Here is a 13,763-nt window from a genome sequence, read left to right on the forward strand (position 1 = left end):
TTTAATCGACGCCGGAGTTCAAGATTGCCTCTCAAACGCTATAATCTCAAGAGAGGTTCGTTTATGTTTACGCCGGATCGTACGATTATCATGGACCTTATCTCCAGCTCCCGACGTGATTGCATCTTTATTTCGCTATTATTTCTCTATTTCACGCAAGACGTTTTCGCAAACATCAAAGCCACGCCTGCGCCTCACGGGAGCATACCTCACTGGATTCGGTTAGTGAAAATGTGATCGGCATTGCCAGCGAGCGAGCGAAAAAGAGAGATATAGATTTATCCAGCATCTGCTAAGGAGGAATAGTTCACATCTGACAACCATTTGCCGAACTGCTATCACTTAAAAGATGAGAAAAAAAAAATTACCGGCAAAGTGCTGCGAATGGTAATGGCAGATTGGACACGCTGCCGTGACATGGCATTGAGACATGCTTTCAAATGCACGTGCCTTTCCTTTCTTAAAAATACCTTCCTCGCATAATTGGCCGTTGGTTGCGAGGAAGCGGTATAAATGAATCGGTGGAGATCGAAATGTAGAAGGCAGAGGAGTTCTGGGCTTTATACGTGTTGAAGGACTTCATAGTCGAAATTACCTCAGAGTCCCTCCACTACGACAAACCTTTTTTTCCTCGTTACTTTGCACCTTCCTCCATATCTTCCATGCTAACGGGGTCTCGCTGTCTACAGACAGCGATACATTTACTTCGTGTGATTATTTTTATTCTCTAAATGAATATAACAGACGAATAAAGTTTTACCGCTCGAAACTTATCCTTGCGCTCAGTGGAGGTGGGAAACTTGAGCTCTGCGGCGATCCACAAAGTCTCCTTAACCGAGAAGCAGTCGAGATGTAGGTCTATCTGGGGGATGTGGCAGCTGCGTTCGCTGACCGCGTCCACTCCCATCCGCTTGCCGTTGACGAGCACTTCGCCGCCGTATCCCTCTCTGCTGTAAGGCAAGGAACAGGCAGGGCCTGAGTGGAGCGGGCTAGTTCAACTTCGAACAGTAAAAGTTTCTAAGCTTCAGACACTGCAAGTTAAAATGCACTGTAAGTGAGAGTCGCTTCCAAATATCACGCTTTTTATCGTTTTTTCCTTTTGTACATTGCCTTCTATCCATGTAGCGAAGCTAAGTGTGCCTAACTCTCGCTGGCATTATCATCGTCGTCACCCCAACTAACTGCACGGCCTGAAAGACTTGCTGCTGCTTTCATAAAAAGCAAAAACACAAGATTCAGTGTACTGTGTCAGCTAGGCGTTAAAAAAAAAAAGAAAAAAACTGTTCAACAAGTGTCGTAGATTCACTTCTTCCTAACACCTGGGCTATTCTTTTTGAGTCACCTCATTACGCGTGATCTGGCTTGAACCACAGTCGCGGGCACTATTCCCATTTGTTTTCCGCAGTCCACGTCTACCGTGGGGCCTAATGCAACGGTGCGACCGACCGAAGCAGCAGTTTTTTTCGGCCACAAAAGCCGCGAACATGCTCTGTACGCGGCGCACTGTCCAGGGTAGCGGCAGAACCGCGCGCGAGTGTGTGTGAGCGTCATCAGGAAACGCCGCCGTCGCCAGGCCTCGACTAAGTGTTGGTTCGTATTCAGGACGCGAACCGCGCCTGACTCGGGGTGTGAAAGGGAGAAGGTGAAAAAAAAAAAAGAGCGACTCCGGTATACGAGATCGTATTCACGTTTGAGCTCCAACAACAGTTCGGCGGTAATTAGCTTCAGCGCTTTCCGGAAACGCGAGACTAACCATGCTCGAAAATGCACGACCGCGCGGAGCCGAAGGGAGGAAGGGATTAACACTGAGGTTACCTGGAAAGTTGTGGGCTCTGAACTTAGCCCAGCAGCCACATAAAAAAAGAACAGCTTAAAAAAGCGCAGAAAAAAAAAGACATGCCTCGATCGACAAAGAATAACTTTCGCTGTGAACGAAGACGAGAATGCAGATGCAAATCGACTACATCGGGCGATAATACATGTAGCATCATATACTGAACCTGCGTTCCACATGCTCTGCGCAATGGTCGCATCTTGTAAGATAGAAAATGCGGCAATGCTGCTAATGCCACTGCTACCCGAAGGCGTTATGCGCGGAGCTTCTATTGTTGGTTACTATCTCGATAGGGGGCTGCCCTCGCGCTATTTCGGATTTACAGATTTAAAGTTTCTTCCGCTCTCTTCACTTCCCGATCCCAGGCCACATTTGTGTCCAGGCTAAACGCCTGTTTTGACAATTCTTCGTCTTGTGCTATTAAAAATGAATGAACCCGAAGAGTGTGTCCGCTAAGGCGCACACGCGCATAAGGAACATGAGAAAAAGTATCAGTACCGGGGCAAATAAAAAAAAAAAAAACAAAAAACAAAGAACGAATGAATATGTGGGCATCAGAGGGGTCTGATACTTCAGCTTACAACTTTGCATCATGCAGATGCAGCTACCAGTGCTCCGAAAATGTTACGATAAATAAGCACATATTCCCCTATCGTTAATAAATTATGTGCTTAAGTCAGCAGGGTCTCCCTTTTTAAGGCACCAACCCATTCCCGAGGCAGCGCTAACGATTGGAGCAGCTGCGTCAGATACTCAGCTCGCCAAGCCTAGAAGGTCACGGAAATTTTACTGTTATCCTATTCAGACCATTAATATTCGCGCACTAGGTTATAAATTAATACGCCATCGTTTGGTTTAGCGCACCAGCATCGAGTTGCCACTCCTATGGCGTCTAAACAGCAGCGGCAGCACATCCGCTGACCGCTCCAAACTGCATTCACGCAAACGCGGCCATACAACTCGTCCACCATCGACCTCACGTGGAAATACGCCTTAGCAGCGCTTTCCGAAGCTCTTTCATTTGGTTTTCCCCTTTTTATCTTCTTCATACAAGCGTTCCCGCTAGGCAGAAATCTGTTTTGACAGCTACAGTGTGCCTTATTCCCCCTCTCCCCCCCCCCCCTCCCCCCCCCCCCGCTCTCCGAAAAACGTTATAAATGCCATTGTACAGAGAAAGAAGCCTTAGAGTTATAAAGGACTGACATAGTATGCACGAGGTAGATAAGAGATGTTAGCAAAGTAGACGCTCGTCACTTTTTGTTTAAATTAAATGCTTGTGGTATGTTCAGCTCAGAAGTGCGCATGGTACGTTTGCAAACGTTGAAAAAGCGGGTGCTAGCTAATTTAGGTATAGGCATGATTGGCTGGTTGGTTTGTGGGATTTAACGTCCCAAAGTGACTAGGGTTATGAGAGACGCCGTAGTGGTGGACTCCGGTAACTTCGACCACCTATGGTTCTTTACCGTGCACTGACATCGCACAGCTCACGGGCGCCTAGCTCTTTGCCCCTATCGAAAAGCGGCCGCCGAGGGTTTGTATTGAATTGCTGTGGGATACCAGCTGCTCAGTTGTGTACGTAACAGTTTTACGGTGCGTGAGACTAAATACTCGCATTGTGATTCTTGTGATTAGGTGATTAGAACAGTGATGCTTGTATATACGCAGCACTGTTTTCAATAACGAAGATAGGTATGATGGCACACAGCCGTCGCTGAATGTTCCACTGACGCTTCTGTGCTCATGCCGGCTTTTCAGAGATTTGCACGTTAGGCTTACCCTGCTTCTCGCCCCGCGTTCATGCATGCGTTTCTCCCGGGAGCGTGCGTGTGCCAGAGATTTCATGTCTGCTCTTCCTCGCATGACTGTAGATTTGTCTTGAACGGTTAGGTTCTATAGTGTGCTAGCTCTCTCAAGTTTCTAAATGGATACACTGTCCCTAATATGTGCAACTGTTAAGCTGTTTCTAATGATGTGGAGGGGGCAATGAAATACTTCTTGTCTTTCATTTACCTTCTTTCGAGGATTGCACTTGAATGCTGAAACTAGAACAAGACTATGCCATGGCAGAGTGAAATTACAGACAAGACGATGCGACAAGAGATAGGCAATGAGTCTGAAGAGAGGACTGCTGCCTATGAATTGCTATTATTTTTTTTTTGCTTTCTTTTTGATCCAGGGTTGCTTTGAAATGTGCTGAAAAGTATTTTTTTGTCACTTGAACACTAATACGGAACTGATGATGCACTTCGTGAAACTGTTTTGTGGCATTATTTATTCTTGTTGCGTTCGTCGATTAAATCGTTAGATATCGATAAAATGAATTGAACGGTGCCGGAAATAAATAAAAAGAAGCAATCAAGCTTGAAATACCTCGCTAAGGAGAAAAATTTGCGTTCAAAGAGGGAAAACTATTGATAAGTAGGGGGATTAGAAGCGATGCGCAGTCTCTGATTATGAGAGGAGAGATGGTACTTTAATTGAACGGCACCGCTAACACGACAGCAAGTGCTAAAGCGGTCTCGTCTTTCGGACAGGGGTAGAAGTTGATGCTGGCTGCTGGAAATGCTGGCGTTTTTGTTGGAGAGCTCCCTCTCAAATGGCCGCATCCACTGAGAAAACCTGAAAACACACGCACAAAAACGAAAACAAATTCTAGTAACAAATAAGCTATAGACATTCGCTGGAAGGGAATGCTTCGGGGTAATATCCCTAAATAAAAGAATACAGCATGAAAACGGAGTCGAGCGGAATCCTTCACCCTTTGCTCGAGATGACAGTGATTAATGCGAGTGTCATGTACTCGAAGGAGATTAGGGCTGGATGGAGTGTCTTGTAGAAATACTTGAGGATAAAAAAAAAGAAATAAAAAAATTGTTGTGGTAGAAAAAGCCAATCCGAGCACTTCTTGAAATTTATACCGCAGGGAGACTCACGAGTGATGCGCAACTAATAAGCCTGCCGTAAAAGCTAGTACTTGTGAACGCACGTCGCCTATGTTAATGCGAATAAATTTTGCCTCTGCTAGGGTTGACAGTCCTTAAAAGCTGAAATTGGCATCTCAAGACGTTAACTAGTTGATGAATAGGGAAAAAAATTTGTTGTTGACGAATCATTTACTAGAAATGAAACACAAATGAAATAATTAAAGTGTTGACCTAATATTTCCACACTTTGAGCTCTACAAAGAATTTTATAATGGTGCTTTCAGCGGTTGCGACACGAGAGATTACATTTCGATCATCTGTAACTCATGACAGTGATGATTCAGCAACAATTTTTCATTCAGCATCATTAACGCCACTGTATAAGCTTTCACGTGCTATGCGTGTTCTTAACGCAACACTGCGCCCACTCGTTAATCAAAAGCAGAGAGACATGTCTGACTCTCTAGTTATATGTAACCAGCCGACTTTACATAACGACCATGAAGTAAAAAATGACAACGCTGCCTCCCTCTATTTAACCGCACGCAAGCTCACGCACGCACTCTTTCATGTCCCTGATCAAACGGGTGCAAATTATTCGGTAGAGCAATGTGTTTCGCAGTGAACAGAGAAGTTTCGTCCTGCAGTCATTATTGATTTTACATATATACAGGGAAATAAGCGGACATATATTTATTCGTCTGGGTCTTCAATATAGACGAGTCTGCAATGCATTCGTACAGAACGATGCAACCCGGCATTTTGGTAATGATAATCAGGGTTATTTTAAAACACGCGAGGGGTGTGGGCCTTTGTCGTATGCTGCTAACTGCCACGAGAACTTCATCGGTTTGCAAGCTAGCAGCTAAAAAATCACACATTGAGCTAAATTTCCGAACCAAGGTCTTTCCAAGTGATTCCCAGCCTTAGAGTTTAAAGCCGTCTCGAATTTGATTGAAGAAATTAGGTCCTCTCTTTTTCCAAGTGAGCCAAGCTTTTCATAAGTAACCTGCGCTGAAGTTTGCAGCATCGATTGCAGCGTCATAGCTCACAGCCTAAAGAGACCTGTGCAGGCAGTTTGTCGCCCACATTGCAGTGCTTACCCACGCCACCTTCTTGCGCTTATCGAAACGAGCTTCCCCATGCTGTCCGAGCTACCCGGGGCGTGCGTCAACTATCTGGGATACGTCGAGAGAGGCTAGCCAAGCAACGTACGTTATAAGCCAAACGCGGGCGTCAAGTAAATCAAAAAGGGCTCATGCATTTGTAACGGCCTAAGCTGCTGGCGGTCACACTTTTTAAGAACACTGTGACATAAAAAAATATGCAGGAATTCTAAGGGTATTGTCATTGTATGCGTAAGAATGCTTAAAAACCATCTTTTTCTCGCGATTATCGACTGTTTATGTAGGAGATGCAGACCTGGTTTGTTTTGAATGTCATTATTTTAATGTTGTTTTTATCTTGTTAACTAGTGGTGTCGATGAGAGGTAACGAGTTTTTAAGTATATAATTCCTAAATAATTAGGTAATAATTAACTCTTATTGGCTATGAGGGACTCCTTAGTGAACGACAAAAGAAATTTTATCTCCAAGGGCACTTTAACTTGAACTGACATCACACAGTGCGTAAATATCCTTAGGCTGCGCGTTACGCGTTACGTTATGAACAGACGGATTTGCGTGAGAGTCACCTTAGGATGTTCACGAACTAACAAATTCAGAGCCACCTGGGTACTGCAGGTTGTCTACAAAGATCTTCGTGTAGGCTTAAGCGCTTCTTTACGTGAGCAAACAATTTGTTGATAGTCCACAGGCATACTCGTGGTTGGCTGCCTTCCTGTTGTTCTTTTGTGTAAGCTTTAGCGTACTTAAAAAATGTGCATTCTTATAGCGACGTTCTTCTATTAAACTAGCGTTCTAGTCGAAATGTACTATCTGTGACAAACGATTACGAAATGCGGATGTGAAAAGCAGCGGAGCAAGGTGATCATAATTTCCGATGGCATGCTCTGTCAGCTGCCCGTGTTACCAGAAGGCTGGTCTCGAGGCAACGCTGAAGCATTTTTTTACAGGTACACGTACCCCGTAAAAGTTAGTAACCGATTCTACTTGCTTCACTGAATGAGTAGTTGGGAACTAAAGCGAAGGTAGGCATCGCCTGCGGCACATTACCAGTATCCGGAAAGAATGTTGAGCAGCGTAGACTTCCCGCTGTTTGGTGGCCCCAAGATGGCTACCAAGTCTCCCGGCCCCGCGCTGCCGCTCATGCAGCGAACTGCAGTCTTCCTCCTCGAAGGCTTGTTCATGGAATCCACCGTCTTTTCGAACACTCCTGAGCGCGGAAGTCAGCCGCAGCCGTGATAGTTGCAGGGACGAGAAAAATCAAGGCGTAATCGGGCAGTTTGCCGCAAAAGTTGGGAATCGGTTACGATAACACGTTCTAAACAAACACACCGACTCGCACTGATTATGAACCATCTTTTTTCTTCTCAAAGATGCTGAAATAAGAGCAAGAGAGTCGCGTAGATGGTAGTCATGCATGTCGAAGTATCCGCGACCGGCTTCTTTTGAAGTTGGGCGTGAAATGTTGCATGTGCGGAAGCATTGAACCCTATAGTTAAGTCACCTGGTTAAGCCGCAGAAGAACCTTCAGTATGCGAGGCCCTGAAATCATCACCGCATACTCTTCTCGCTATTGATTTAAAAAAAAAAAAACTTGTAAGAATGCTGGCTTCAGCGGCACGTTGTCTCCACGTTATAAAGTACCATTCACTACAGCGTACACTATATGGGACCGAACGTCACTTTTATCCATCAAATGCGAGACATTTCGCTTATGCAGACTAATTGTCACGTATATTATTGAGACGTGTTCTCAGTGCCCGCTTTTCAAGACGCCTTTGCAAAGGACAAGGTTTTAAGCATCTAGGAGCCGTAAGTTTTATTTATCTGCCCTTCGAGATTAAGCACGAGAAGCGGCTTCTACGCAAGGTCTTACCTTCTGTGCACGAAAACGTGTTTACGAGGCAGCAATGAAAAAAGTTCACGTTAGTCACTCACTTTCGACTAACTATTTCTTCCAGCTTTACCCCCTCCTTCCACACCTAATTACTCCCTCGGCATCCACACGTCAGAACAATACTGAGACTAATCACACCGTTGTGGCATACTCGATGCAGGCTGAACAATAAGAGACATCACTCGGCATGAGACACCAGCGCGGAGGTGCCCCATCATCACTCACCTTTAATGATGGGCACGGTGCACGAGATGTCGTTCCATTGAATAGAAACGCGCAGCTCCTCGGCCAGCCCATTGGCCGGCGGCACAGTCTTGGCGGCGGCCGCCTCATGCGAGCCGCGCGCCACGGGGAACTGCACCTTGCGCAGCAACTCGGAGTCCGAGAACGTGGTCGCCGTGCCCTTGTCTGCTGCGCGGACGGAGGTCTTGTCAGCAGCACAAAGAGACTATTCTTTTGTGTTGCATTCTACCGCCTTTCCTCAGCGGTTCCGCCGTTCATGCACCAACTAGTTCAACAATTCGCTTTAGGGTGTTCGCTCTACCGCGTTTATGTGCGAGTTTCGCGTTATTCCTGGATCGATCCTTGACCTTGAATATAACGAATATGCCACATCGGTTATAGCGAAGATGCACGCAAAATACCTGACCGGATATAACGAACATGTGACATCTGTTATAACGAAGTTACATGTATACCAGGTGATCTCGGATATACCAAAGCACGAAACTATGGTTATAACGAAGATGCATGCATACCACATGATCTCGGATATAGCGAAAACGTAACCTCGATTATAACTAACATGCATCGAAGATCCATTGCTGCGCCACCAGCGGTAAAATACCTTGAGCTAACGCTAGCTATCCATGTTCGACAGCGTCTAACAGCTCTTTCTTTTTTGTTAGTGAATATATTGCCAGGTACTGAGCAGGAATAAATTTTAACAGCGTAGAACCGTCTAAGCCGTAAGAAAAAAAGGTTGTGTGCTTGTGTGTGCGAAATATATTACGCGATAGCGTACACAGATCCCTCGGTCGAAAAGCCACTGCCGCCGTCGTTGTCGCTGCTGTACCCTAAATTCGAGAAAATCATACCGGAAGAATTGTGGGTGTGATTTCTTATGAGAAATGGTGACGCACCCGCACTTTGTGTGGAGTTAGGTGCGATATCATACTATTTCGAGTTCGGTTTAGCATCCACCTGTGACTCAAGTTGGAGGCTAGTTTGCGACAGGTATTTGAACCGACGACTTTATCTCCAAATGTATGCCATCGATTATAAGCGTACGTGTCCACTGCAGAATAAGACAGATACTGCGCCTTCCTTTCCCGAAAAGCCAAACCAACAAAAGGTGTTTTACACTTTGAAAAACTCGGTGCCAGTCTCGCAATGCCGAAAATTCGCGCAATAAAACGGCATTGTCAAAGGCGCTATTGGGTCTACTCTTAAAGTGAAGTTTGAGCGCCCTCCAGTATTCTTTATTTTTTATTTTTATTTTTTTTTTTTTACAGTCAGGCATGAGAGTTAAATGAACGAAAAAGAAAACGGGACGGTTGGATGGGCACGTTCATGTGCGATGTGGGGTTTTGTGATGTAGAATGCACAACTTAAAAATAAACGCAAGCCGAAATGCATGACCGCGTCACTAAAACTAACAGCAAAGCTCCCTTGAAGAGAGCTAAGCTAAGACGCGTCACTTCCGGCTTCCATCTGCTGACTCGGAACGTAAGCGGCATTTAAAGAACAGCCAATAACTAGAGCTTGTTGGCTAACGATTTCAATGAGAAAAAAAAAACGTAGAGCAAAAAAGATACGGACAGAGAAAGAAGACACACACAGCGCTATGGATGGCGCTGTGTCTGTCCGTTTCTTTTTAGCTCTACTTTTTTTTTTTTATGGAACTCCAGAAAGTAGGTAGATAACATAAATTCAAAGAACTCTTTGAATACAATGATTTTTTTTTTGTGAGTGTACTAAGCGTTGCGCTTAAGCCAATTAAGAGCATCGCAGAGCCCCTTTCAAGTATTTGTTTATTCTACAGAAATAAAGCGATTCTAATGTAAGGATGGAGGTACTAACGGCTTGCGAACGTTAGACATTTCCAAAAGTAATAGGCGGTTTTGTTATCAAAGTAACTGAAGATACACGCCTTTTTCTCGCATGAAAAATGCCGTTCAATAAAATTGTTTTCAATTTTCATCATTCTATTTTAATCGGCGCACTTTGCGCACTTGAACAAGTAGCCAATAGCACGCAACCACGGTTTGAAGATGAAAAACCGCTATTGTTTAAATGCAGAAACGTTTCTAGTACTCGGGAGGTAAATATTTATAAAGCTTCGGAAAAATTGATGTCACTTTTCAATAATATTTCGTCATCTATCGAAGAAAATTAGAGAAGGCGACCGCGATTTAGAGATAGAAAAATCAAATACACCAAAATTGTTAGTGCTCGAAAACTGGATTTTAAAAAAAGGTTCAGCAAGACTGGTCTTTCTTTTTAGGGCTTTTTCGCCGTCTTCCCGCGCAGATTCGTCATGAACTTGCGTATTTGCACGCTAAACATGATGCAGGTCGATGTTGATCGCACTTTGACAACGATGTTGAAAACGGAGTAAAAAGGAAAGAAATACCATGACTAGTAGCCGCTGGTGTCTGGAGTGTTGGGGTGGACTTTTCTGTGAAAATGAGAAATAAGCATGCAAATTTCATTAAGACGGTAAAATAATAGAATACATGATGTTTCTGCGGTTTACTAAGAAGGTTAGGTAATGCATTTGCCGTTATTGTAACTTTCGGCCAAGACATGACCGTCAGCTTTCAAAACCCGATATAATGTCCGCAGGTGCAAACCAAAAACAAAGTACAAATGCCTTGCAATAGGGAACATATTTAGCGATCTACTATTGACCGTTGATATGATGTCGATGTCGCGAGTAACAAATCACGGATATTATCTACATAGCAGGCTTTGGAGAGGCTGGGCTGTGTACTTACTTGACTGCTCATCTTTTAGTGGTGATCCTCCTTTTTCTGCAAGAGCAAAGACAGAAAAGAAATAACCGAATGATCAAGTGAATAGATCGGCCCAAAGCGGGAATAAAGCCAAGATGTCGCGATACAATCAACGTGACAAGAAATACCTGATACCTTGCGTATTCAACGGTGCTACGTCCAGGCCTGCATTTTTCGAGAATGCTGCGCACTCTTGCCTATTTCTAAGAAATGTTCGCTCAGGCGCGCAGTCACGAGGGGCTGTAAAAGCCATGCCACAGACACGGGAATCTTCCGCAAAGTTAAATGATCAAGGTAGATTCTGTTCAGGTAGATGTGCTCTCGGGCTTGACTTCTTCCGGTATCTTAGGCAGCGGTAGTCACAGCGCTCTATAAACTGAGAAAATTGGAGACCGCAAACACCAAGACAGCGATGATTTCTACTTTCTAAAGCACCGTAGGTTCGCTGAAACGAAGATCGCGGCAGTCATGGGCTACGAGCGATCATAGTTGAGGTGGCGAAGAGAAAGCAGGTGCAGTAGCGAGGCCTTACCTGACGGGTTGGAAGTCATCGTGGTGCTTTCTCTGGGCGTGGTGCCCGTTCGGCACGCGCGCCGCGCACTGCCATCTTCTGCGTCGTCTTTGCCCCTCGCTCGCAAGGTGGCTGCAGTGCTTCAGTTTTGGTTTCTCAGGGTACTTTGGATTGTATTGTCCTCAAGCATCAAGCAGCGCAAGCCATTCGCCCTACATTGGTGCTGTGTTGGCAATGGCTGGCTCTTGACCGGCCAATATTGAGCCTATAGTTTGGACTGCCTGGAATGTATGCTTAATATTTTCTCGGTATGATTAACCTGGCTGTGTCATGGCATGTGATCTCATATCGCCAACATTTTAGTAGTTACCCGGCGCTGGCCGAAAGAAAAAAGTGAGGCCTCGCTAAAAGGTGCAAGCGCTAAAACACAGAGCAAACGGGGACCAGCTCATTGAGAGCACTCAGAAGTGGGGTTTAGGCGTACCGTAGAATCACCCCGTGGACAAAGTAATCAGACTAAAACGGTACAGTCGGGCAGGGCCCATGCGGTGGACAAGGTTGAAGAAAATGAAAACAGAAAATAGATGTACAACCGCAGCCTACCACGAAGTGTTGGCCTTCACGAGCAGCTGTGAAGAACGAAGGGGCTTTCGCTTACCACGGAATGCTGGGCTAGCTATTTGTGTTTGCAGCATTCCTTAACGCGATATTGTGATACAGAGACGAAATCTACTGGAGTGATTTTGGTTCAATGCTTTCTTTATTTTGTTCTTCATCCTTCCAAAATACTTAACTTGATGTTTTGGATTTTGCAGTTGTGCACTTTTGAATTGAGCTTTGCGCCCTACTGTGTTTAGTCACAAGGGGAAATAGTAAGTGATGCTGAGATGGTGTGAAGTGATAGGGAGGCGAGGCGGAGTTACGACCAGGATGGCCTTTTGACGCCGTGTTAGATCTGCCTTCTTGTTTCTGGAAGCAATAAATATGAGTCCACAACACACGCAGAGTCTTGAATATAATATACGCATGGCGCTTACGCTGCAGAGGTATTCATATTATGCTTAATATATATCCCGATGAGCTTGTTTTCTTTTTTAATTTGTATCTACTATTGGGCTCCTTCACGAATAATACATTACTAAAAGGTGGGCATTGCTATGTTTCTACTAATTTCTCTGTTTTCTGCTTAGCAACTGACATGTGACGTACGATATAAGCAATGACACTTAGAAGGTTCCTAATTATGTAGCAAATTTTCAGCGGAAATTAAAAAAAAAAAAACGGCAAAATTGTCATTTGGCTTACATGTTTAGAGTTCAGGATGTATGCGCCTATGCCGGGATTAGAGGAAAATTCAAAAAAAATATTGTCAAGAAAGAAAAGTGTAGAAACTGATCGGTCATCGAAAAAGGTTTCAATGCTGAATTTGTATCTTTCTTCGATGGGAAACTAATTTTTATTATTTGGCTGCGCTTTAGCGTGAACTCTTCAATACTTATGACTTCCATAATGTTTTCTGATTAGCATTTAGACATCGCCGTGTGAACGCTTAAGCTAGCTCATCTCAAGCTGGCCAAGCGAAGGAGCTAGTGAACCATTGTCGCTATTCTATAACGCTTCGTTCGATAAATCGCGTTTAGCTCATTGACTACGTTTTGAATTAAGTCCCACTGAACAGTAATGCTGTTTTCATTCAAGACATTGTTCACATCGAGCAGCTTGGATGACACCTTTTGGTTGGTTAGCATAACAATTGTAGTGTTTCTTATTAAATATACATCACACTTGAATCACACTTTAAATTTGCAATATCATTCTGTCCGTTGTTGATGGCAAGGGTGGCCTTTCTAGTGAAGTTATAGAAGGCTTCAGCCACATGGCTGAATATATAACGGACACATTGGAAAGTCTGCACTTCCCCGCAGTGACTCTACAAAACGAACGCATTATAACAACTACCTTTGCACAGGCAAACAAACAGCTAACTGGAAAGTATAATTATGGTCCACTGACAATGAACTCAGCAGAAGGGGTGTTCCTAAAGCTATAGTTTAATGACCGACGATCTCATTGTTACTGCGTAACTGCTTCGCTGGTGAACCAGCGAACCGTTCATCGCCCATAAAGAATGGCAACTGACAACCATTCATTTCCAAGACAACGGAATAGCTCTGTGGTTTCTACGACACGCTTGTATCGCTATAGTTTCACCCGACGCTTTCAGCGCCACCTAATGGGCTGCGAAGTTACCACCACCAATCCAGAAATGATGGGCTACAGTCGACTCAGTACGGGGCCTTTTGCTGACGACTTTCTTTTCCTTTTCTTCGTCCTCTTTCTTTCTCCACTGCCGCCTGTTCGAATACGAAATACGGCTTTCCTTATCAAATTAACGACGGCGGTAGCTCTCTCCCCACGACGTGTTTAACAACGAAGAACTTCTTTCCGGAGTCGC

At 44.5% G+C, this 13,763-nt stretch overlaps 1 protein-coding gene across 1 annotated transcript in view; it reads right to left on the reverse strand.

Moving 5' to 3' along the window:
* LOC146185898 (ATP-binding cassette subfamily G member 4-like) overlaps nucleotides 1-11,348 on the reverse strand; it is a 52,191-nt gene extending 40,843 nt beyond the window's left edge. The window contains exons 1-5 of the mRNA XM_084607942.1: nucleotides 11,330-11,348; nucleotides 10,780-10,815; nucleotides 8,006-8,191; nucleotides 6,934-7,093; nucleotides 761-950 (exon numbers count right to left, since the gene is read on the reverse strand). Coding sequence (XP_084464068.1) covers nucleotides 761-950; nucleotides 6,934-7,093; nucleotides 8,006-8,191; nucleotides 10,780-10,815; nucleotides 11,330-11,348 — 591 coding nt within the window. The remainder of the gene's footprint in view (nucleotides 1-760; nucleotides 951-6,933; nucleotides 7,094-8,005; nucleotides 8,192-10,779; nucleotides 10,816-11,329) is intronic.
* Nucleotides 11,349-13,763: the final 2,415 nt, after the last annotated feature.

The sequence above is a fragment of the Amblyomma maculatum genome, chromosome 6 (genome assembly GCF_055883805.1).
Source record: "Amblyomma maculatum isolate TAMU_Amacu chromosome 6, ASM5588380v1, whole genome shotgun sequence".
NCBI lineage: Eukaryota > Metazoa > Arthropoda > Arachnida > Ixodida > Ixodidae > Amblyomma > Amblyomma maculatum.